The sequence below is a fragment of the Cebidichthys violaceus genome, unplaced genomic scaffold (assembly GCF_023349555.1).
Source record: "Cebidichthys violaceus isolate CVI_PGR_0920_01 unplaced genomic scaffold, fCebVio1.0.p SCAF_1, whole genome shotgun sequence".
NCBI classification, from domain to species: Eukaryota; Metazoa; Chordata; class Actinopteri; order Perciformes; family Stichaeidae; genus Cebidichthys; species Cebidichthys violaceus.
The window spans coordinates 20,876,765-20,903,647 of record NW_027176262.1 but is presented as its reverse complement, the minus strand read 5'-3'; the positions used below and the strand labels follow the sequence as shown (position 1 = coordinate 20,903,647).

The following is a 26,883-nucleotide window of genomic DNA, read 5'->3' as shown; positions in this document are numbered from 1 at the left end:
AGCAAAGACGTTGTCGAGGTCGAATGTTGCCAGATTTGAAGTTAATCTTCAGGACGTATCCATGTTTGCGGATTAGCAGCTTGGCTTTGCCCTCAATTGAGCGCCTGCACGGGAGGGATGTTCAGCTGCGTCAAGTCAACCAAGGACAGCCAGAGCAAGACCAGAAACAAGGCATGTTTGATTTCATAATAAAAGCATTCAAACGCTAAGATTATCAGGTACCAACAGGAAATAAACATATAAATAGAATATTTACAGGACTAAAGCCTTGGAGAGAGGGAAATGGAATTATAAACAACCCACGTTTAGTTGAATATGGGAATTAGGTGTATGCAGGGAAAAGTATGGACAACGTAAGATTGATTAATTAATGAAATAAATAGGCACAGCACTGGAAAAAGACTTATTACAGGTAATATTTGTTCAATAAACAAATAAGAAACATTGCAATATTTAATGTGAAATTATTTATAATCACTTAAATATACATACACCTACAGCAAAGTTGCAAAGTTGTATTGGATGTTTGGTATTTTGTTTGTTTATCACACATTTAATGGCGGACATATATGCAGCCTCCTCCTCTTTATACATGTTGAACTTCTCTGTTGTTTCCAATTCACCTATAGGCTGGGCGATTAGAAGAAAATCAAATATCACAATTTGTTTTACCAAATACCTCAATATCAATTTTGCGCCAATATTGTACGGTTGATTTCTATGTCCTTTTGCAAAAAAAAAAGAACAATTATTAGTAATGTGGACATAATGACTAAGTAGGTAAAGGGAAATAACACAACAGCTAGAACAGTCTGCTTAGTTCAAAAAATTACAGCACTTTACCGTGAAGCAGCCTGTAAAACCAGGAAAAGACAACACTTATTGCTTACTATTATATTAACTTATCCAAGATCTAACACAATTATCTAATCTCATATCACAATATCGCTGTAATATAGAGATATTGCCCAGGCCTGAATTCACATTTTATTTTGAAAGTGGTAATCACAAATGCCAATTTCTATTCATGCAAGCTTGACAGGAGGAGCCCAGCGCACGGTCCTCCTCCTCAGTTGCAGCCTACAATTCAAGTGTGCATGAGAAAAAAAAACATGATAAGAGGGATGTGTGGAGAGTGAACATGGGAAGCAAAACCTTACTGGCACATTCAGGATTTTAGAATGGAAAAACTGGAGTTCTTTTGATCAGGGGCAGCTGCAGGTGGAGTGTGTTTTTGTTGTTGTTTTTTTTCCCTCACAATGTGTGAGGGATGGATGTGGGTCGGTTGTCAGTATATTTTCGTTACGGATACAAGGACTGGCAAGTTATCAGCATGAATTACCAAGGGCAGAAAAACTGACATCAATGTTAAATTCGACTCTGGAGAGAGGACCATGGCGAAAAGGAAGGGACTGTTATTTTCACTGCTGTACTTTATAGCAGAGTTCTGGCTCACTTCGCAGCAGGTCCTGAGAATTGGTAAGTAGTAAATTTGTCAGATTTCTTTTATGCCATTAATATAAATACTGCCAATATATGCTTTTTTCAATATTCAATTATATGATTACAAGACCTGGGTTGAGGGCCATTTCATTTGGGATTGATAACCTATTCTACCTTTCTTTATGTATGTAATAAAAAAAAAAAAATTGACGTTTGTGGCATTATCATACATTATTTCCAATATCCCACAGTAGCGTTGCTTCTCTCTAAAGATTAACAAATAGATACTGTATTTAATTAGAGACAGCCAGGGTAATAAATGCAGAAATCATACATGGGGAAGTCATGCAAGGATATCCATTCATAGCAATTGTGTCAGGTCAGGTGTTGTAGGTCAGTTAATGGAAGCATGGATAACCTTTAAGTTCTGGCAATATCAAGCAAAACTTAAAATGAAGAACCACTGTGTTGGTCACGATACATGTGTTGCTGTGTGACTATATAACTCTTGTCACTGGATGATGCAATCACATCATCAGTATCCTGGAACTATCCTAATGGACATACAGGTGCATGCCTATGTTGTTCAACAGTAATCTTATATAATAAAACAAAAATCCTCCAGAGACTTACCATGTTGTTGTGATCTTTTGTACAGTAAGTCTCATTGTTAGATTTCGTTTCACAATGGAGGTACACTGAGGATAGAGTGCTAGGTAGTCCACACAAAACAACTCTATTGGTTTTCATAAAAATCATGTTAATCCACTTTTGTTGGCTAATGCCAAAGTCTCTGTTCCTCCATGTTGACAGTCAGATCAGAGGCAGATGAGTGATTAAGTTGGCCTATGACTTCATCTGAAAGCATGTACTGTTGGCGTGATGATATCCTTGGCACTGAGGAATGTGAAATGGATACAGCGCTAAAGAGTATAGGGTGGACAGCATCAGTGAAACGGAGGCTTCTCTTCTACCTAACAAACTCAAAAGTTATTTCGACTTTGTGCATATGTATGCTGATGCACAATGACACCTATGAATGTGGATCCGAGTCCAAAGTCTTCTGTTAAGCCTTTGAGAGTTGACAAGAACTCTGCTTTCGCTTGTAATTAGACAAACGGAGCTCTTGCTCCAACTGTTCCCCTTTGATTTCTGATGTAACTTTGTAACAGTGAGCCAGAGTTTGCTGGCAAATTAATGGGCTCTGCTCCTTTCCCATTGGTTATCCACCGTTCCTGTAATGGGTTAGAAGATTGCATCACAAAAATTACTATCTAAATTCAGGCCTTAGGACTCCCTGCTCCATTCAATGCCCAAGGCCACTCAGTATATTTCTAAATTCCTTCTACTTGTAAAGACTTTAACATTCAGACTTGAGCCGTTGCATAAGTTTGAAGGCTAATAGGCCAGTGCCACCTCCCTGTTCTATCAGTCCCGATCTGTTCTCTATATTGTTAATCTCTCTAAATCATCTATCACTCTCTGAGGCCACCTAATCTTTGTCATTCTCTTCATGACCCGCACACATCATAATCTCTCCCATATGGTGTGTGGCTTCGTTCAATTAACATTTCTCTGTCTTGGCAAGTGCTGCCATCAGATTGTGACTGGCTTCCACTCTTTCCACTGGGGTTGGTAATAATGGTAAATCTTCTCCCTCAAGCCCTTAAACAACAAATAATAATCTTCTTTATGCAGAAAGTCTCTTCCTCAAATATGGTACTTAGGCAGCAACCAAATCTCATGGTTGGGGAGAGCACAGAAGCAGCAGTTTGTGGCTTGGCCTCCTATCTATCGTGCTGTTTTTTAAAGTCCTGATTTTATTTTATTCTTTCAGTTTAAATGTTTTGTTTTTGGGTCGCAAGCAGCGATCCTATAAACAGAGGAACCTCAGTGCTCCACATCAAACGAAGATATTAGACTGGTTAGGACCTCCTCATTCATTCACAGTCTGGCATGAGCCCAGGTTGGAGTGGTGCTGGTGGTGTTGCCGAGGTGGGGGTGGGGGGTGGGGGGGCTCACTGGGAACTGGCCCAGGATGGGGAGAGGGGAGAAAGCAAAACACTACGTCATTGTGTTCCTCTGCCTTAAAAGACTCTCCTTCATGTGATAATTGCACAGAGTCACAAATTCACAGATTAGAATCAGGGCCTACAGATCAGTTTCTTAATATTAACCTCTTACTTTGGGTTTCTAGATTAGAAAAGGTCCACCCAGCTGCCTCAACCTGAACTCTGTTATTTCTCTTGCTCTGAGCCCTGAAGGAAGGAACAGACGTCTATAAAAAGCAACGCCTAAGGCTTTATCAGTATTTGCCTGCAGCACAAGCAGAATCTTTTGTTTTTGTGACCTCCTAGCATGCATCACCCCACAGCATTGTCTGGCCTATTAAAGATGAGACGGAAGCTCAGTGATCCTGAAAATTATATTGGAAAGTAATTAACGGTAGCTATAGCAAGAATTTACATTCCACCTTTCTTTATAAATTGCATTAATCATAAAGCCCTGATCAGAAATAGCGAACTCTGCAATTACAAGGAAGACGTTTTTCATTGGAAACAAAGCTGGGCTTTAATATGCAGGTATTCATACATTGTTAATAGTTTATTTTATTTGATCATACTTTTAAGGACTACAAACGGATGACTGTATTCTTCTTCAACAATGCACAATAAACTGTCTCACAAGACAAGCTTGTCTAGTGATTTCTGCTTTAACGTTATAGTTTTACCAGCACCTCTGCACCTACAAGCTCAAACTTGTATTTACTGAAGTATAAATGATCCAAGACACCTCCAACTTTCTTGTGCATTTGTTTATTTGCTTGGTAATATCCTTCTGAGTGAGTGCATTGATCCATGTGTCATCTGAAAACAATAAGTGTGAAATGCGTATACCCTATTTTCTCAGCAGCAGTATTGAAAACAAATCCCATTTACAGTATTGGTTCGTCTAACTCCATGAAAAGTGCAGAGTGGGAAAGTGCACAGCGCCATGATCCCATGACCCATTTTTAGAGAAAAGTGACCACATAGCGCTGCTAAAAACCTTGTGTTCAGACAGGATTGTTTACAGGCCACAGCATCATGGCACAAAAGCCAGGATCAATTTCTCAACGCAAAAGAACAGCTGCTCTACTCCGAGTTCCCTCCAGATGTCTGAGCTCCTAACCCTATCTATAAGGCTGAGCCCAGTCACCCTACAAAGGTAGCTCATTTCGGCCGCTTGTATCCCAAATCTCATTCTTTCGCTCCCCACCCAAAGCTCAGGACTATAAGTGAGGGTCAGAACATAGATGGACAGCTCTTGATATACCTTCGACTCAGCTCCTTCTTGTCCACAACGGTCCGGTACAACACCTGCATCAATGTTGACGCCGCACTGAAATCGCCTCACTCGTGATCAAAACCCAGAGGATGCTTGAACTCCCAACTCGGAGGGTACAATTCACAGTTCTTGGCCTCAGACTTGAAAGTACTGACCCTCATCCCGACGTAGGTCAAGGTTCCAAAACCAAAACACTCCCCCTAGCTGCACCATGAGTTCCTGTCTAGAATAAGACAAAGATAACACATCACTGGATTGGTAAACTCCCCGGACTCCTCCAACAGCCCTAGGAGGGTAAAGAGCTGATCCACTTCCACTGGATCACTGTTCCACAGCCAGGACGCAATCTGCATTGCTCCTACTGGATCGACAATTAGTCGGAACCTCCTTTACGGTACCTTAGAATAAACTTTCCCAAGGAGGCTGAGCAGTGTGATACCCAGATAATTGCAGCACACTCTCTGGTCACCTCTTTTTAAGAATGGGAACCACCACCCCAGTCTGCAACTCCACAAGCACTGTACCCAACCTCCATATGAAACTGAAGATGCGGTCAGCCAAGACAGCTTAACAATATCCAGAGCCTTCAGCATCTCAGAGCAAATCTCATCCACCCCTGGCACCTTGCCACTGAAGAGCTTTTTGACTACCTCACCGACCTCTGCCAGGTCTGCCATGGATGTGGATTTCCTCCCGAGTCTTCCCCGAGTCTCTGCCTCCTTCACGGAGGACGTGTTGGTCGGGTTTAAGAGCTCCTCAAAGTGTTGACCCCTGGGCCAGCCAAGCCACAAAGGACTCCTTCTTTATTCAAGGATTCAAAGATTCAAGGATTGTTAATTGTCATCATGCGACACAGGGATGCACAATGAAATTCAGTTGTAGCCCATTTGTAACACAACAAACATGATAAACAAAAACACAGCAGTACATTCCTGTAGTGCATTTTTGGAATTTGCATCATAAGGAATATAAACCAAAAAAAAATTCTCTAGGCAGATAATATTGCCGACATCTTCACATTAAAAATCCAACATGAGGAAAACATTGTCCATCAACTCTGACTGTGTTTGAGCACCAAGCATCATGATATCGACACAGAGTCCACCTCCCACCGGAGTCCTGCACTCTGTCCCGCTGTCCGCCTGTCAAGTGCAGTTTGATCCGGCATGAATGATGGAGCCCGGTCTCTGTGAAGATGTGGACTCAACAGTCACTGACCTGTGGCTGCTTTCATCCATCTTATTTTTCTCTGATCGGACATCAGACAGCCAGGAGCATGCTGGGTAGTGTAGCAGCCTTAGGTTCTATAGCTGGGTTAGCTTAGCTTCCAACTCGGCTCTGCTCCCTCTCCTCCCTCTCCTTCCTCTCCTCCCTGGGGCAGTTCGGTGGCGTTTGATCCGGCATGTAGCGAAATGAATGGGAGGTACCGGCCAAAGCATGTACACGCGCCATTGCCATAGGAACAATCATGACGACCTCCTTCTTAGGTTGCCGCCACGACAAGCACAGATGACCCTCACACTGCACCTACACTCGGATACCACGCTCCCAGCCTCCCTTCGGGATGCACGGAAGATTCTAACGGAGGTGGGAGTTGAAGACCTCCCGGACAGGAGCCCACAGGGTAGCGGCTCCATGTAGACTTATTAGCCTGAGCCCCGAGCACCAACGAGCTCCCCTCCCAGGTCTAGCTCCAGTAGGTACGAATCAATCATAAATAATATGAAAACGGCCGTAAACAATTGTAGGATTTTTAAGGTGCTCCAATAATTTAAGCTCAAATAAAGTGAAAACACTGCTAAGGTCTAAGTGTGCGAATATCTCTTCTAACACAAAGGTGCTCAAATGTCTGCCTAAATGGCGGAGGAACTCACTAAATGCCGCTCTGGGCATCAATGTTGACTAAATCTCATTGGACCACAAATGTTGAAGCCTGAGGTAGAGACAAAAACAATTATTTTCCTGGTGATACACTCATAGCGTTTTGTTGGGTCTTTTAATTGAAAATGCACACAAAGATAAGACCACATGAATATAGAAGCTTGTTTGAAACCAATTTTCCAGACATGAAGGGAAGTGTTGTTGTTGTTGCTGCTGCTGCTTCACTCCAGATGTCTGGAAGGTTGATGGTGGTCATGGGCGTGATTATAACTGAGTGATTAAAGCTGAGCTTTAGTCCTCTGTTGCACAATAACCAAGCTAACAGATGGATCAGTCATTTCCTTACACCGTGTATAATCATCTCAGGTGTATTAATAATGTGTGTTGTCCAAAGAGCTCAGTTACTTTAAACACTATAAATACTTTCCACAAGTGTTTTGCTGATGTGGACCAGCACTGATTGCTTGGACCAGTGCTCTTCATGCTGAGCTGCAGACAATCAGCAATCACGCAAATGTAAGATCTTTTCTCAGGTGCAAGTGAGGAGAGATCAATTTTCAGCGTAGGATGTGCCGTTCCACCAAGCTTCAAAGAGAAAATTAATAAGTGAGCAGTACAATGAAATGGATAGATATGTTTTTCGCTGAAATTGAAAGTTGTGTGTCGAAATAGTTTGTATTGCTCATCACACACACACACACACACACACACACACACACACACACACACACACACACACAATTATAAAACCTTTCAAACAATTACACGTCTGTTTGAACACAGTGACCCAGACATGAGTGGATGCTGCCACTGTCTGACAGCTGCTAATATGTCCTTTTTATTTATGGCTAAAGCGTATAGACCCACTGTAGGATGGTCAATGAGGTTACAGTCATGCTGAAGGTGGCGTTAAATAAACGGCCTGTTATGGCAATCCAAATTAAAAGCTACCAATAAATGCTGAATTCATAAGATAACTTTTTTGGTTTGTGGCGAGTCTCAGATTTCTTCATTTACATAATTTACCATGTAATAGACTTTGCAGATACAGCGCATGTTTTGGCTGCATTTTCAGCTTTTGCATCATGATGGATGCGTGCCATTATGAGTGTGATTAGAGGTCAGATACAAAAATGTAAATCAGAAAATCTAAATAGCAGCAGCTATTTTTGCCTTTCACACAAACTGCACCATCTACTTTCAAAGCCCTGTATGTGGAAAAGAAAATGATTGATTGGAAATGATGCTGTGATGCTGCCACTAGGACTACTTTGTTGTTGAATCATTAGGCACTGAGACATTTGCTGCATCAAGACCGTCTGGTCAAAACTCATGTTTATTTTCCCCTTTTATATTCAAAACACATAAAAGATGGTGAGATGAAATAAATGTCCTTGGCCAATTTGAAAAAAAAAAAAAAATGAGTGAAAATTTCATATTTCAGTGGAATGAATTAAAGACTTTAAAGGGACCTAGCAGCTGCTCACTGAGGCTTGGTAACCATAATTAGGATTGGCACTTTCAAGCATGCTTTTAGTGACCAGGGAGTCCAGACAAGGCTTTCTCAGTTTGGGGTTTGAGGCTACACCAAAGAAAAAGGTCATTCACAATCAAGGTCTCAAGGGGAGCTTTTTAAAGGCCCTTTCTCCTTCCAAATCAATCACAATTTTGCAGGCAAGTCTTCAAACACTGTTAGGGAGTGCAATGACCTATTGCCATCTGTAGCCTCTGCATTGAAGTGAGGTCATTTGTAAACTATTGTAGCATTAAAATGGTATCGTCACCATTTGTGTTCATGGTTAATTGATCAACAACTTTGGGAATGGCAGAGCTTTTAAAAGTACTTTCAGGTAGTCTTGTTTTCAAGTCTGCAGCACACACACACACACACATGAGTTTTCCTTCAACAAAACGTTGACTCTCTGATTTGTTTAAGGATAAAGAAACTGACTAACCCTGACAGTCCAGAACTGTTCTTGTTCCGATCTGCACTCATGAATGTGAATGTGATGAGAACGGACATTTAACCTCAAATGTATTATTTGAGGAAACCCATCACTTAAGGCCCAGATGTTTGAAATCATTTACATTTGAAAGGCTTGGGTGAAATCGACATGCAGGGTCATTTTCAGCAGGGATAAGAACACTGAATCTCACACGAGTCTGCCCGCCCTATATGCAGGTGGTGACAATCCAGTGACAATCCAACGTTTCTCTGGCCTTAATCCTAATGCTCTTCCTGCTGCGCTTTATGTAACTGAAATGTGAAACATTGTACATGGAGCTTGGGCCCGGCTGGAGTAATATATATACATATATATATCCATATCGCCAGCGATGGCATGCTAGAGCCGGTGTCTTTCTGGAGCAGCACAGTGGATTAAGAGTTGGACGGTTTTTTACAATGATCTCCTCAACTCTGACACAATCCCCATCCTGTGGCCCTGGCACACACACAGCCGGCTGAACACGATTGTGCTTAAAAGAGAAATGTATCTTGAAATTTTATTTGGACAGTTGCATTTGTCAGGGTTTATTGCCTCGTCCTACGTAGCGGGAAATGTGTAATGTTATTGTCAGACGGCACCTATTGAAGGAGTTCTGTATAAAGAGGCAGATAAGGCAGCAGACAGAGAACGGCATTTTTGTCATTCCTTACTTTATAAAACGTTGATACTTGAGATTACTGTTTGGTGCCTTATCAATTAGGCTATTCGGTAGTCATTATTTATATAATATCACATATCTCATCATCTTAAACCATTAGTCTGAAAGGATTTGCTGAAATTATAAGTCGATTAATTGATTAGTCAATCGACAGCAATCATATCTATGATTATTGGATTTTAAAAGGTTAGTGAGGTAAAGGAGTTGCACCCTTAAATGTAACGCACACAAGACTATCAGGTTTCCACACGTTAAACTCGTGCTACTTTCAGGTGCAACTTGGTACTGAAAGTAATTACTATAGAGACAAACATGACAAGGAAATCCCTTTTGCACGGCTGATGATTATGTTTTAGCAAATGAAACATTGTTAGTCTTACAATATATAAAGTGCAGTTTTCACATGAGAGGAGTGGATGATGTTGATGTTAATCCACAGCAGCCTCCCAGGCTTTCTTCTCTTACACTGCGCTATTAAAAAAAAAGGGACAATCAACTCTAACCTCAGAGGTTAGCTTTGTCTCACGCTGTCAGTGTTTTGTACTAGTCAACGGTTAAAGCAAGGTTGGATCATTACAGACTGACCACCAGATGTTACGGTAAAAAGAATCTTTGGTCCAATCAAGTGGCAGAAGAATTTCATAGGACTTCAAAGTCGCAGACGTGATGGGATTAATGAAACCTCCACGTCTTCTGTTAGAAAACCAAAATGTTTCACAAACATCCACAGAACGGAAAAGTCAGTCCAGAAACTAATCAGTAAAAAGAAACATGTAGAGAAGCAAACATAATGCATTTAGAGGGTAACGTATTGGGGTTTTAATGGAAGACCGCCTTTCATAGCAACAGTGTTTTGGCAGCCTGAACAGAAAAACTTCTTCACAGTAAATTACATTATGTTTTGAGGCTTCGCTATATGATACTATTAATCACAAGCTGACGGGGACGCGTTTAAGTTTGAGTTTATCGAAGGTGATTGTTGTCTAGAGCAGTGAATTAAAAAAAAAGATTGGAAACATGACTTTGTGAGGTGAATGAGTGCAGCGGTTCATCCGGTGAATTACTGTCGCAAAGGAGACGGGAGAAACAGATGGCATGGTATGTTTTTAAATGTCTGCCAAGATAATGAATTACTGGATATGTTAAGTCCTTCATACGGTTAGCTGTGAAGCTGGTCTATAATGAACCGGAGGTGAGGCGCGTCTACCTCGCCGAATCCTTCCATACGGCATTGTGTCAGCTGGTGAAATGTAGGCCATGTAAAAAGGGTGAAGTCAGTAAAGGTCAAGCTTTTCTCCGTATGAGATTAAAATCCTGTCGACTCCAGCAGGCCCCTTAGTAGCATTATGTGGTCGAAGTAACATAGAAAATTGGGCCACATTATGCAACTGTCAGAATTCAGTTGTGGTAACCTTCACACGCTATAATGGAGGTGAATAACTAAGCTGAGAGAAGTAACTCTATCAATAGTTGCTCCGATATTACCTCGGTGCGATCCGACTCTCACACCACCACTGTTTCTTCTCTTCCTCCAGGCGGCATCTTTGAGACGCTTGAGAATGAGCCAATTAGTGTTGAAGAACTGGCCTTTAAATTTGCTGTTACCAACATAAACAGGAACCGGACCTTAATGCCAAACACCACATTGACCTATGACATCCAGAGAATAAACCTATTTGACAGTTTTGAGGCCTCAAGAAGAGGTAAGAGTGATCCCATTTCATTATGAAAGCTTTTTGTGCTGAATAATCAATTAATGAGATTATTTATTATGACACAAGTGTCTCTCCTGGTGGTCATTTGTTATTTTTCTCTTTCCGTTTCATTACTTCAGCCTGCGACCAGCTGGCTTTGGGCGTTGGGGCAGTGTTTGGCCCCTCTCACAGCTCATCCGTCAGTGCGGTGCAGTCTATTTGTAACGCCCTGGAAGTCCCTCACATCCAGACGCGCTGGAAACACCCCTCAGTGGACAACAAAGACAGCTTCTACATCAACCTCTACCCGGAATACACCTCCATCAGCCGAGCTGTGCTGGACATAGTGCAGTACTACAAGTGGAAGACGGTCACTGTTGTCTACGAGGATGCAACTGGTGAGTGAAACCAGTAAAGCACTAACACACTTCGGCAACCGAATATGTCAGCATTGATAAAAACATAGCAGGAAGCAAACTCATAATATCATACGTGTTTACGAAACTGACGGCCATGTGAGTGTATTTACACAAATCTGGATATTGGATGTTATTTTATGTGCATGTGTGAATACTGTGTATGTTTTCCTATAGAGCCGATTGTGTGACGAAGTATTGCATAGTAGTGTGGAACCTGAGTGTCTGTTGGTGGTCGGCAGGACGGACCTCCACTGTTTTTAATGTTAAGCTAAGTAATGAGAAGCAATGTGCAGGAGTTGCAGCAAGTAGTAGGTGTTGTTGTTGATTGTACATTCAGGAATCTGACTTATTATAATAATAATAAGAGCTTCAACACGTCTTCGCCACAAAATCTCCTGGGAGCTGTAGTTGTTGAATGCCAACAATAATATAGTGTATTATATAAATTTGAACGTGTACATTTTTACTAATCGGCATTACTCATTTATCTTAAAATACAACCAGAGAACCCCAATGTAACAAAAGCTTTTCAGAAAGAACAATGATGTTAAATCAAAGCTAGAGGAAACAGAGTCGAGCCTCGAGAGGCGGCAAGACTTTGTCTCTCTTCAAATATCACGATGTTTTGAAATAAAAAATGTACTCTATTCATTCATCAATGCTCCGCCAAAGGGTTTTAATCAACACGGTTTCTGTGCAAGGTCATCAGAAATCATGAAATAAAAGGGACGCTGTAAAAATGTTCTTTTGGTATTTCTATTGTAAAGCTAAGAGGTTATTTAAACGGGAATTTTTCACTATGCTCAATAATCTTTTGGATTAATTGATGAATGGCTTCATGGCAAATATTGCATTCAGATTTTTTTTTTTTTTTTTTTTTTTTTTTTTAATAATTATGATTTTTGCAGCCTGCTTACACCCATAAATGATGTTCATTGTATAACGTTATAATTGACCATGCAAACCCAAAAGGCTGCATAGAAACCTGTAAAAACCATCATCCCACATCACACTGTTGTGTAAGATCAGCTTGCTTATCACTGACAGCTGCAGCCTATCACAACTACAACACCTTTAACAGCTCCACTCACAGAATCTAAGCACACAACAGACTGTCACACCAACGTGAGCACCAAGGATGCAGCAACATTACATTAGAATGTTAACTTGCTATGCTAATGTGCGTTGAATCATCTTTGCAACAAGCCGAATTAGTATTCAGTCTCCAAACTGTAGCACAGGCAGGATGTAATGGAGCACATGTCTTACCTTTGAAAGAGCTTCTTCTTTGACTTTGTGTTTGTAGATCCTCTCTGCAGGCCACACTCACTGCAGCGCATGTTTTGAAGGTGTTCACTCCAGTCTCAAATCCGGTTACATGTTGTGATTATAATGTCACATAACTAATATTCTCACTGTGTGCGTGTTGGCTAGGACGCAATGCAACAAGTCATTTGGAGAGGATAAGAACGTGGTGCTATATTGTAGTCCTGCTGATGAAAACAATTCATGTTTCATTGCACCTTCAAGTCCCGCGCCATTGCTATCTGCATGGAGCAGCGGCTGCGAATGCTGGCTTCTTCCTTTCCTTAAATAACCGTAAATAGATGTCATTCACTAGCTTGGCAATTTAGCTAGCTTCCTTTATTGCTGATGATTAGTGTCATTTGCTAGAGATGTTTAGCGCGACAAACATACTCCACACCATTGAGACCTTTCAAACGAGGCCCTGAGTGCAACATACGTAGTAGTTCGTATCTACGCCTGTCTCATTTGAACGTTTTATTTTGAAAGCCGGAAGTTTGGGTATCTATCATGTCCACAATATCGTCAAATGACGAATGTAATATATTGCAATTCCTCACTGTGGCTACTGGAGGGCAGTGAACTCTAATGATACATATACATATGATATATATATATATATATATTTTTTTTTTTTTTAACAAGTAAATCAAGGAACTTTTAATAAATCAAAACATTAAGACGTTTATGTTATACAATTTACATATTGAGATATAATGTTTGAATATACTGTTGCATTTTACATTTTTAAGATTTCAAACTTCTGTGATATTATAAAGTTCACTTCTGTTGCCAAGCTAACATCCTTGATTAAAGGCATGTAGCTGTCTTAACGCTAGGACCTAGCGACTAGGTGGACATGGCGACTGACCTTTAGAAATAACTGTTTGTCGCCCTCCTGTGGCCACAATGAGTAATTGCACTGTAAAATTCGTTAAGCTAGCATTAATAGTAAGATGACAGTTTATGCTAGCACTTCCGTTAAATGTTTTCAAAATAAAGTCAGACAAATTGACGGAATCAGAAACGACAGACAATAATATTCTTTAATTATTCTCAACAGTTGACTGTACAAAATTACAGCTACACATTCTTCAGTGGGGTTCGTATTCCGTAGACCAAATGTAATGTTGCACCAATAAGGTTTTTCCCTTAAACTGATTAACTTCTTACAGAAGAAAACGGTACGGTTGACAAGTCTGCCCTCTAGTGGTCGTACGGTGTAGATGTAGACTCAGGAGCATGCTAACACTTCCGGTGAAGACTTGAAATACAGGCTTCTGGTTTGGTGGAGTGTTTACTGGATGGCGTGCTGCATTTTTTTGTGGAACGATAATAGATTTTTATAAAATGTAGCCTTGCATTTGTTGATATATTTGATGAATCCTGTATGTGACAACACAGGACTCAACAATAAAACTCGGCAAACTGTTTTTGCCGGGATACTTGGTGGACCTGATGATAGTTGAGTGTAATCGAGAGTGCTTACTGCCCTCTTGTGTGTCACAGTGAAGAACTGCGATATTAAATTAGGCAAATTAGCGTCAATGTAGGAAAAAAAAAAGTGTTCTACCATTTCCGGTTAAGACTTTCAAAATATAGTGACTAACCGGAAGCATTCAAAATAAATGTACTAACCGAAATAATTCTGAAATATTTATGTTAATTGTTGTGTTCAATGTTAGAGACTTAAACCCTCTATCCCCTTAAGTTATTTGTTGCTAAGAAAAAGTGTTTATCAGATGAACAATGGAAATAGCAACTCATGGGAGTGCGGGTGAGATGGCTAGCAAATGTACTAAGGCTCGATTAAATTCAGCAGGGTTTTTGTGAGGTTTTATGTCCATATTCTCAGATAAATTGTGTCATATTGATAGAAACTGTCATACTGATGAAGTGCCTCTACATATATGATTATACAACAATGATAAACCTGTTCTCATCCCTGCTGATCATGTATTAATTACACAGCCTTTCTTCTGCCACACCATAAATAACCTTTTTATTTGGAGTAAAATGTCCCCAGAGGGTGGGTTTGTTGTAGATGTTTTTGTTGAGCCTAATAATGGCCTTCTTGGCTTTTAATTTAAGGACTGATTCGTTTGCAAGAGTTGATCAAAGCTCCATCCAGATACAGCATTAAAATCAAGATCCGCCAGCTGCCAACAGGAAGTAAAGATGCCCGTCCTCTGTTGAAAGAGATGAAGAAGGGGAAGGAGTTCTACGTCATCTTTGACAGCTCTTACCAAACATCAGCCGATGTTCTCAAGCAGGTGAATAACAAACATCTACCAGTGTGCGGTCTACACTAGGCAGAATTCATTGCCCTGAGGATTTAATTCATAACTTGACACCCAAGAAATCCAATTTGAATGTTTCAGTGCAGAGTAGTCTGTATTATTTTGGTGTGTCTGCATTGCTTTTGGTTTTATATTCACTTGTGCAAGATTAGTCTCATTCTATCCCCTTCAAAAATCCCATGATCATTGCCAAATCCAAGCAGAGCCTTTTTTTTTGAGCCAGACATACAAATTAAGAAAAGGAAGATTGATTGAAAACACTACGCTAACATGAGCAACTCACTTGGATACTTGTCAATGCAGACCATACAAACAATACTAAATGAGGCAATTTAGAAAATAGGTGGTTTGTAATTTGCAAGAGTCTCCTGGTAACAGATGTGGTTGGATCATGTTAGGGAAAGAAGAGATTATTTATACTGGCTGCCTGGAGAGAAATATTAATGTATAGCCTGTTATTCTGTCTAGATCTTGTCCATGGGGATGATGACTGAATATTACCACTTCTTCTTCACCACACTGGTAAGAATACTGTTATTGGCCACATTTCGGAAATGTCTGCATCTGAAGAACACAAAGATTGTTTTCTTTAATACATGTGCACAGGACCTTTGACTCATGAGTTTCTCCCTGAAACAGGAATGACAAACCTAATGGATATGGACAATATGTACATATGTACATTATGCACATATTAACACTGTTCCATTGTATAGAGTGTCCTTCTATCCTACGCATGCTTAGACCTGCATATTCACCCAGTGATTCTGTTATGCAAAGATCATGCAGATGAACTCAAACGGCCGTGGTTTGTTTGATAAAAAGATTGCTGGATGTTTTCAGTGCTCCTGATGTAATTCCGTGGTAAATTGTTAAATAACTCACATCTACTTTTTGGGTAATTTTTAAGAATCACCATAATTCTACACTGATGATGTTGTACTTCTACAGGACCTGTTCTCCCTCGATCTGGAGCCGTACCGCTACAGTGGGGTCAACATGACGGGGTTCAGACTGCTCAACATAGACAGTCCACAGGTGGCCTCGGTGGTAGAGAGGTGGGCCATGGAGCGACTGCAGGCTCCCTCCAAAGCAGAGACTGGAATGATGGAGGGGATGATGACAGTGAGTTCTTAGTGGGGACTCCCATCTAAACTGTGTCCTCTGATGGTATTGAGATTGTTTATACAGCCTACTGTAAGCAACATGCTCAAAAGGTCAAAGAAGGTCCGTTAATTCTATGAAAAGCTAAACATGAAATGGAAAATATATGGAGAGTCTGAGCTTGTCAGCTGAGCAAGGTTGGAAACAATCTGTTTGTCATCAGCCAAGTTGATTTCCGCACCAAAAACTATGCTCTAATATCAAATAAGGTAATTCTCAACATCCAGACATAATCACTGGGAGATTAAACACGTAGCCTTCTTTGGGAAGCTGCTCACGACCTTTACAAAGGCTTAATCTGAGCCCCTCATCACCCACACGTGAGTCAGAATGCAGCAGTCCACCATGTTTATTGCGTGTACAATCAGAAATGTATTTTGTGCTCACTGTGGCCGGTTGTGTCTCCTGTTTGATTGCTTTCCGTGCAGTTTGCAAAACTGGCCCTGCTTTGAGGATCCATATGGTGCTGTGCATGTATACATCAACAGTCCTCATGTGATAAGTGCATAACTGGATCCCCGCTGATGGATGCTGACGGCCACGTTTCTCTTTCAGACGGAAGCTGCTCTGATGTACGATGCCGTCTACATGGTGGCTGCTGCCTCGCAACGGGCCTCCCAAATCACCGTCAGCTCCCTTCAATGCCACCGACATAAACCCTGGCGCTTTGGATCACGCTTCATGAGTATGCTCAAAGACGTGAGTTTGGTTTATGAATGTGTGACACCCGCCCCTCTTCTTCCATCCATCCATCCATCCGTTTCACAGCCTGCTACCTTTAATTCATTTCCCTGGCTGCAGGAGCAGAAACCATAGAGTTAGGAGATCTGATGTCACGAACAAGGAACGTGTGTGTGAAGATTATATTTTAAATAATTTTTCTCAGGAGATAGGAATCGATGTCATGCTCTACATGTTGGGGGTTTCTTAGATAAGCGGGTTTTTAGAATGCTACTGATGAGAGCTGAGATCTGTAACCTTTTACATAGGGTACTCAATGAAAACAGGCTTAGATAATAAGATAATGATTCTACTCATTCTAAAATATATTTGTTCTGGATTCTCATAGTTTGAAGTTTGAAGGATGCCATAGTAAATATATCCTGTAGTAAGTTAAACTCAAATTGAAAAATATCTGAATTTGAATTTAATAGCCTCTCTTGTTATGTTATACTTTCTAATTCGATGTTTCTTTGACACATGAGCTTTTCAATTGCAAGTGCGGACAGATTAATGAAGCGCACAGACAATGCCAAAGAGTCCAGACAGCAGGGTGTGAGTAAATGAAGTGTTCAGCTGTAAAGCCTTAGCAGATATTGACTGTCGTTAGACTTGTGATCCGTGTTTTTACATGAACGAAATGTGAGGCAGATGTGTGGCAGGTGGAGCTCGGGTGACTGGGGGAAGGTGACAGACTTGCAGGGTCTGAAATGACAGGAGATGTTAGGGCAGGACAACGGGGTAAATATTGAAACCATAACTTTCTACCTAGTCTATCACAGTAAGCATCTTGTCTGTGCTTATTTTATTAGTTATCATTACTTGGTAATACTGTTGAGAGCTAGCATACTTGACAAGTGTCATTTTTTGTACTCCAGAGACTCACATGTTCAACGTATCCACAGACATCTCACCACCAACAATGTCTTTCAATGACAAAATGCTGACTTTGTTTTCTATGTTCATGAGAGTCTTATTTGTAGGGATCATATAGTGCTCATTTAACCCAGCAACCCAACGTTGTGCCAAAGTTTGACTTGGCGTTAACATTTTCTTAAATTTGTGTATTTATTATATAAAATGAGTTTTCCATGATTCTCCTTCTTATTCCTGTTACAGTGTGGTTGGCAGGTATGATTGATTGAAGTCTGCACTATATTACCACACAATTATAATGTAACTTTGACAACAATCAAATCAGACATGACGTTCACTGTGGTGGATCACTTACAGAAAGTCATAGTCAGGTCTCTGCAAGGTGAACTTGACACTGTACAGATACTAGTGGCTGCCTGGATGGTAGGAAATACATAACAAAATCTGTGATTAGCTTTGGAAAATAATCAGCAGGAGCATAGTTTACAGAATTTCAGTTAAATTGGTTAAAACATGCAAACTACTGATATGGTCCTTTCAGATTGTAATTTATAACTATGTTATCTGATGTGCCCTTGAGCAAGTCATTGAATTGAGGGGTGCTGCTCTGTGACTCACCCTGCACTCTGCTTGCGTCGGGGAGGGAAGGCAAAAAGACTCTCTCCCCTGCAGGAATCAAGGCTGTGTCACGTGTTTCATACTAATAGTTCAGCTTTGTGCATTTGGACTATTTTCCTAAATCTACCAATGAACATGCAGAGCATGTTTGTTTGTGAAGGTGGAGTATATAGGCCTGCGGGATGATAAAAAAAAAAAAAAGTTTTTCTCATAATGGCGCTGATGGTCCGTGCAGTATATTCATGGATAATCAGTGAGGTTTCAGCAGTGTGTTGAAACTCATTCTCATCCTTTTTATCATCTGGATTCTCCAATCTGAGAAGATCCATGTCATCACTACATGTACAGTAATGACACCAACACATGGTCAAGACAGAGACACTTTTGATTGGTGAGGATTTAAAAAGAGACTTAATGACATGAATAAATCTGGACTTAGGGTTAAGTAGGCCTCACAGATGTGTGCGATAAGACTGTGTGAAGCGGTCTAATCAAAGATCAACTTCACCAAATGATACCCTGTAACCTTCTATAGATACAAAAGATCTTTGCATTAGAAATGGATGTCAGTAACTTAACAAAAGAGAAACATTTCTCGTGATGGCATCAAGTTTAATCTTATGTCTTATGTTTGTGTGTGTGCATTGCCACAACATAATATTGCACATATTAATGGCTCAGGATGCATTTGTTTTGGTTCCAGTAGATTAAATATAATTATTTTCAGATACAAACTGACTGATGTAAGTTTCTGTTTAAAGGCTGAAAGAACAGGATGATGAAACATAAGGCTCAGCGTCGTTCGGCATCTCTTAATACACCTGTAATTGATTTCTAACAAAAAAATCCTTCAGGCTGATATAGCGAGAGAGTAGAATGAATTTGGAGTATTTTGTAGAATCTAAGGAATGGTGTAGCAGGACACTTACCCAGATTATTAGTAAATATTACAATAAGCGAGGGACAGTTCACCCAAAGACCCAATAACATTTTTCCCCCCTTACCTCAGAAGTCATTTATTCATTCAGAGAGTTTCGGTATGATTTGTATTGAAGCGTTGTCAGTACCATGTGTTCAATGGCATTTGGTTTGTGTAACTCCAAGTGCCCCCAATAATGTCTGGTTCTGAGAGCACACACACACACACACACACACACACACACACACACACACACACAGTGAGCTGCACTAGCGGGAGCCTCAACACAAGTCCTTTAAAGATAAACAAGTGAGACAGCTCTACTCCCACATACAGGCTTTATTTCCCAAACGTATTTGGCTATTATTATCTGCTGCTATTCTTTTGAAAAACCTAACAGCTATGTCCATTTTCAAACATAACATTATTACTGTTACGCTTGCTCTCAATAATGTCGTGTTGTAATCAATTTCTCCTAGAACTACTTTCTTCTTTAAAACATCAACCGACTGTCTTATGTTTGTGCAGAAAAAAAGGAAACAGGTTGTAGATTATTAATCATAAGTATCCAGTTTGTCAGTGATTATATGTAAATGAGGGAGCAGCAGCATGTTTTTGTTTTCATCAATATGTGATTAGATTATTTCTCATTTAGATGCAATGCAACAGTCTTTAATGGGAACATTGGAAGGTTTGATGTATATAGACTTTGTGTTATGGGGTGAAATGCTTTTTTAATTCAATTTTCACTGTGATTCACAGCCAGACAAAAATTACATCTTGAAATGCCATGGGCTGGGCAAATATACAGAAGGTGTACTGATTTCTTCCCTCAGCTGCCTGCATCAGTGCAAATTAGAGATGCAGCTCATTTCTCTGAGCCCTCTGTAACAGAGATTTAACCTGACTGTTATTCAGCTGAGCTCACTTCATTATAAACTGCATTCAAATATCTCTGAGCTCTGCTGCCCACCCGCTGCTCTCCCCTCAGACAGAGGCCATGCCTGCCTGCTTTATTTACATCACTGTCCAGCATGTTGTCTACTCAGAGATACTTAATATGTCCATTGAGGATCCAGCCAATGCAAAAATGTCCATTAAGATGCAGTTAGCCTCTGTCAATGTTCTTCGCTTATTGTAGCACTCATCAATTATTCATTTTTTGTAAACTGTTTTCATTTTTCCAGGCTTCTACTTGACTTTGCATTTACGTCTATGACAATAAATAAAACTGAGGGGATTCATTGGTTTTGTTTTCTGCGCTGTCTTTGCCACAGGCACAATGGAACGGCTTGACGGGACAAATAATTATAAACAAGACAGACGGCCTGCGGAAAGAATTTGATTTAGATGTCATCAGCCTAAAGGAAGATGGCTTGGAGAAGGTGAACTCTTTGACCCATGTCTATATTGTCAGTACATGCTGTTGTTGTAGACATCCAAGCAGAGCTGAACAGAGTAGGGGAAACAAACAAACAGAGCGACTGGTATTCACTGTAAACTCAGTTGCAGAGAGATGACTCGTCTGTGGAACAGTATACAGTGTTTTGACATCTAGTGCACTAATTATACCCCAAAAAGGAGCTTTTTCAACTGTTTTGACACAGCTCTTGTAAATAGTTGTAGCTGTCATTTTAAGGTCAAAAGTTTGTGGATGTTCCTTTGAAAACTTTGACAATGCTGCTCTTGATTTTGTCAGGTCATAAACAGGCCTTTGCACCGCAAAGAAATTGAACTTAAGACAACACAGCTGAAAATAAAGATTGAAATTAAACTGAAATAAGAGCTGTGACCAGAGGAGTTATTATTTTTTTAAGCTAAAATTCACCATCATTGTTTACTGTTTTTCCCTTTAAGTTCAGAGCTCTGTAATTAAAATGCTTTTTCTTTATTATTTCTGCAAGACAATCGCGGGCAACAACCGCCTGAATAAAGTGTGGAAAAAGGTCTGTACTTTAGCTGCCTTAGCAGACTAAAGAAATATCGACACTATTTACTCTCCTTGCTGTCCTCTGTGATGTCTCCCTTTTAAAAAAAAGACACGTTTTAGATAGTGGTGGGACATAGAATTTCAAGTTTTATATTTGTCTATATCCTTTTCCTTTTTTCCCTACCCCACTCTCAAACCTCTGTTTGTTCTTCCACTGTTATTTGTCTGCTACTTAGTACTTGATTCTTTTCCCTTCTTTGCATTCCTTGTAATATAATGTGAAGGTGACTTGGGCAATTATGGATTTTTGAGTGTGTTTATTTGAATATCTTATCCCTCACAGATTGGCGTGTGGAACTCCCAAACAGGCCTTAATTTAACAGAAAACAACAAGGACTCATCCACAAATGTGACTGACTCAATGGCCAACAGGACCCTCATTGTCACAACTATTCTGGTATGAACTAAAGTAATTATAAGGCAGCATTTGATCAGGAATGTGCTGATGAAACTAATGAAGTCTGTTATGCACCTTGTTCCAGGAAAATCCCTATGTCATGTATAAGAAATCTGATAAGCCCCTGTATGGAAATGATCGCTTTGAGGGCTACTGCCTGGACCTGCTCAAAGAGCTCTCCAACATTTTGGGCTTCTCCTATGAGGTAAAGCTGGTGTCCGATGGCAAATATGGAGCTCAGAATGACAAGGGGGAGTGGAACGGCATGGTGCGAGAACTCATTGACCATGTGAGTACCAAATCACTGCTATGTGTTAGGGAATATCCGAGCGATCAGCGGTATCATCTGTCTTTAACTGATGTTTTTCTTCTGTATCAGGTGGCTGACCTCGCTGTGGCCCCTCTCACTATCACATATGTGAGGGAAAAGGTGATAGATTTCTCCAAGCCCTTCATGACACTGGGGATCAGCATCCTCTACCACAAACCCAATGGCACCAATCCAGGAGTGTTCTCCTTCCTCAACCCACTGTCTCCTGATATCTGGATGTATGTGCTACTGGCCTGCCTCGGTGTCAGCTGCGTGCTGTTTGTTATTGCCAGGTAAAAGAAGAACGCAATTTTTTACAAATGTGACTAACAATTAGTGTGTGTATAAAAAGCCTATCTATTACTTCAGATATAATTAAGTTTCTATGTTTATTGAATTTGTTTGCACTTTAGGCAACACTGTTATCCAAAAACAACATTTCACTTTGGTTGAACATTCTTACTTCCTGGATGCAATAGGCCATTTGAATTAATCTACAGTCAACCATCCAGTTTGGCTACAACAAGTACCAAATGTTTCGTTGCACACTGCTGCAGTAACTCACCACAGTAATGTCTCTGTGTCCTCGGTCAGAATTGATTCAGAATGATTTTTGCTGGTTTCCATTGTGTCGTTACGATGATTTGTAAAAATAGAGTTAATGCAGGTAGAGACGAGTAAACATCAGCTGTTGACACAGGCCTACATTTTGTGTCATTATCAAGGGATGGTGTTTTATTTACATCAATAATTGTGAATTCTTTACCTTCAGGTTCACTCCTTATGAGTGGTACAACCCTCACCCCTGCAACCCAGACTCAGATGTGGTCGAAAACAACTTCACTCTAATAAACAGTGTCTGGTTTGGAGTTGGAGCACTTATGCAGCAAGGTATTGGCCCACTATACTGCAATTTTTATAGTGTTATGTCATCATGCTGTGTTCATACCTTTGGTAGAGCACCCTCAACCATCACTTTCATGTTTGTGGTGTGCCTGGAAAAAAAACAAGATTGTCAGTGTCATGGCTATTTTTTTTTATACATAACGTATTGCTATTGTCTGGTCATGTGTTTGTTTGTAGAGTTCATAATGTACCTTGCATTGTTATCTTACAGGATCTGAACTGATGCCTAAAGCCCTCTCTACAAGGATAGTCGGTGGAATATGGTGGTTCTTTACATTGATCATAATCTCCTCTTACACTGCCAACTTGGCTGCCTTCCTCACTGTGGAGAGAATGGATTCACCAATCGACTCTGCAGATGACTTGGCCAAGCAAACCAAAATAGAGTATGGTGCTGTAAGAGACGGCTCCACCATGACCTTTTTTAAGGTAATCTCCTTTTCACTGAACAGTAGGTAAAGTAACTGTCCAGCAATGGGGGAGAGATGCAAACAAGAACATCAGTTTTGATTTTGATAAACCTGACGTTTTAGCCTCGAGGCATCAGTCCTCAGTCATTACAGTAACATGGGTTGGGTTAAAGGTTAGTGTCTTTGAAATGTCCTCATACATGCAGAGTTATAAAAGCCTATGGCCAATTTTTCCACAAAAGATTCAAGGATTTATTGTTTTGTTCGTAGCACAACGAGTTTATCTGAATGTACAGAGCAAATGAAATGTACTTGGACAAATTTGCACACACTTGTCACATCCCATCTCCTGCCATGCATCAGGATGATTGCTCCAGTCAGCAGATAGTCTTCTTTCATTTGAAATATTAGAAACAAGCTTCAACCACTGACCATGTATCATTATCATCTGTTTTGTGTAAATCTCTGTGTTTTTGTTTGTTGTTTGTTGTGCATTGTTTTAAACTTCCATTAATCCTGATTCAACAGAAATCTAAGATCTCAACTTATGAGAAAATGTGGGCATTCATGAGCAGTAGAAAAAACACGGCTTTGGTGAAAAACAACCGGGAAGGGATTCAGAGGGTTCTCACCACAGACTACGCTCTTCTGATGGAATCAACCAGCATTGAGTACATCAGCCAGCGTAACTGCAATCTCACACAGATTGGAGGCTTGATAGACTCAAAGGGCTATGGAGTGGGAACCCCGATTGGTAAGAGAGATGAATAACAAACTTTGTGACGAGGTTATGACGCTGGTAATGGCAGTAATAATGTTTTTTATCCTGCTGTAGGCTCCCCTTACAGAGACAAGATCACCATCGCCATCTTGCAGCTTCAGGAGGAAGGAAAGCTGCACATGATGAAGGAGAAATGGTGGAGAGGGAATGGCTGCCCAGAGGAGGACAGCAAAGAGGCCAGTGCTCTGGGTGTGGAGAACATAGGGGGAATCTTTATTGTCCTGGCAGCTGGACTAGTCCTCTCAGTTTTTGTAGCAATCGGAGAGTTTATTTACAAATCCAGAAAAAACTTGGACATTGAGGAGGTGAGTGTCGGTCAGTGTGAATGGCACAACAAGTATTAACACACCAGGGGACTCAATCGAAGACTGTTATGAGCCCTACTACACATTACAGTTGTCATTGTTGTCTTCAGAGGACTACAGTAATCACTGGGCCAACAAAACTTTGATGTCTGAATGTGTTGAATGGCATTGTAACAATGAAAACAGAAACACACAAAGTTTAGAGTGTTTTAGCACATGATCAATTTAGTCTTAATTGGAAGAATACATTTGAAACCCTTTTTATGATGACAGATGGTTGTTGACTTCTGACTTCTTGACACTTGACCTTCTTGGCCTTGCTGTTTTTTTGCAAAAAACTGTATAATTGTTTTGTGTGGAAAAAAAAGTAATTTTAATGCCATGATAATGTGGGTAAGTGATGGTAAGTGTTATCTTTTGAAGCACGTTTGCCACGTTAATTTGAACAACTGCAGTAGGTTTGAGAGTATTCTGTTATAAAATGTTTGCAATTTTCATATTTATAGCGCACAGAAACTTTGACATAACAGTACTTCTTACCGCTTTTGTATGCACTCATGTATTTAAAAAAAATCTTGACTTATTCAAGGGCGGTTGTTTCCACTTTGTTTATGAATGACTGTTCCAACAGAGTTGCATTCAAGTTGCTTGACACTCAGGCCATCAGTTGCTTACTGTCTATACTTTTTTGTTGCTTTTGTATCATATGAAGTTCATAAACATGCATGTGAATGTTTCGTCATGTTGGAATTGTTTCAGAATGACTAAAGTTACGTGAGAACATTACATCCTTTAACTTTTTATTTCTGGTTGTTTTGGTGTTGATTGCTCCCTTTCTCTGCATGCACAACCTTTTCCTTTGCTGGATGGAAGTTATATAATTGTGACAATTGTTATCACAACTCCACGACTTCATTCATGAAGCGTTTGAGTTACATCAAGCTCTTGTAAAACTAGTATGTCTTTCAAATTACGACTGTCCCATTTTGAATATTTGATTGTTTTGATACTTTTGAGGTTTCTTTTTATCATTCGTTTTGGCTGTTTCTGGGCAACAATTTTCACGAGTCATTTCTCAGGTTTGCTTACATATTACACCGTATATCACCATGTTCTTATTTTTGGCATACATAGATGTTGCTTGTAAGTACTTCACTAACTAACCAATTATTATGAATTTGCAAACCTTTATTCACCATTGGTGTAAAGCGGCGCATCGAGCATTTCAAAAACACTATCTAAATTGGTTTGCACAGTAAGGCAAGCTAATCCGAAATGTAGAGAGATGGCCTCTGGATATAATGTTAAATGCCACTGACTCAGCAGTAGCTTATTGCCTCCCTGAATCACCTTTCTCAATGCCTGCTTTCAGCTCTAACCAGATCCATATTCACCTCACTCAGGCTTAGGCTTGCACATAACATCCTCATTATGTAGTGGATTACAGAACATTTTAAACACTCCTAGTTTAAAGGTGTACAGGGCTTGTCGCACAGATTAGAAAATCCTGCCGATGCAATTAATTATTTCTTTCCCCAAATCTGATAGGATTTTAACCTCTGCATTATAGGTTTGGCATCACATGAAGAATGATGTGACATAATTTTAGGTTTGAAATAATTATGCATGTGAATAAGGACAATTGAGTGGGATTCATAAACAACAATTATGATTAATTGGTGCTTACGATTACTTTGATTATTAGATATTTTACAGATTCCTTGCATTGTGCATACAGCATTGTTTTAAAAAAAATGCTAATTTGGAATTGAAAGCCCAAACTTTCAATGAGAATTGCAGCATGCACACTATTACATTGCAATTTTGATCATCTCATTTGTTTCACTGGAGAGCAGATTTTAATATTAAAAAATTGAGGTTGAACTGTTCCTGGACACAGTTTTAGTTTAAGATTTAAATTGAGCTGTTTAACGGAGTTTGAATGAATGTTAACCATCAATCTTTTGAAACACATTCAAGACATTTGACATGAAATCAAAATTCATCTGGTGCAGATTTTAACTATTTAAGTACCACTAGTGTGTAACTACAGCAAATAGTCCTTTGCCAAACAAAACAAACCTTAAGAAAAGAGTCTGCACCTATCAAGGGTATTAAGTTCTTTTTTATTATTTTGATTTTAAGGCTGTTCTTTTCACTGATGTAAATGTATGAATAAAGATGACTCCCATATCCCCGTTTAAAACATTATTTTAAATTGTTCATAAAGCAGAACCTTCAACCACAAGTGCTTCAACTGTGTTGCACATGTGAAATGGTCATCTTTTACATTTATTTGACAACACTTTGTAACTGATGTTCACTCTTCAGGTATTGGTATTGCACTCAAGTGAATCAGCAACTGAGGATGGAATGTGATCTGATCATTTTTGACGAGAGATATTCTTGCTGTACAGATGTCAGTTATGATAAAGGCAAACATTGAAATTT

At 40.0% G+C, this 26,883-nt stretch overlaps 1 protein-coding gene across 2 annotated transcripts; it reads left to right on the top strand.

The window, feature by feature from the left end:
- The first annotated feature begins 1,127 nt into the window (after positions 1 to 1,127).
- Positions 1,128 to 26,625, top strand: LOC137875365 (glutamate receptor ionotropic, kainate 1). 2 transcript variants are annotated; one of them, XM_068714545.1, is made up of 16 exons: positions 1,128 to 1,479; positions 10,854 to 11,021; positions 11,153 to 11,410; positions 14,828 to 15,009; positions 15,505 to 15,558; positions 15,988 to 16,161; positions 16,756 to 16,899; positions 20,611 to 20,718; positions 21,238 to 21,279; positions 21,607 to 21,720; positions 21,806 to 22,009; positions 22,100 to 22,323; positions 22,803 to 22,921; positions 23,148 to 23,365; positions 23,875 to 24,100; positions 24,182 to 26,625. In XM_068714545.1, the coding sequence occupies exons 1-16, from the start codon at positions 1,395 to 1,397 to the stop codon at positions 24,469 to 24,471; spliced, it is 2,610 nt and encodes an 869-aa protein (XP_068570646.1). In that variant the 5' UTR covers positions 1,128 to 1,394; the 3' UTR covers positions 24,472 to 26,625. The 2 variants fall into 2 exon arrangements, with proteins under 2 accessions (XP_068570646.1, XP_068570653.1); XM_068714552.1 differs by lacking the exon at positions 21,238 to 21,279.
- The last annotated feature ends 258 nt before the right edge of the window (positions 26,626 to 26,883 follow it).

Bases quoted from the DNA above. Each gene is read 5' to 3' on its own strand.
- LOC137875365 (XM_068714545.1), top strand. From the start codon at position 1,395: ATGGCGAAAAGGAAGGGACTGTTATTTTCACTGCTGTACTTTATAGCA. The intron at 11,411-14,827 runs GTGAGTGAAACC...TTTTAATTTAAG, and splicing joins TGTCTACGAGGATGCAACTG to GACTGATTCGTTTGCAAGAG. The intron at 21,280-21,606 runs GTCTGTACTTTA...TATCCCTCACAG, and splicing joins TGAATAAAGTGTGGAAAAAG to ATTGGCGTGTGGAACTCCCA.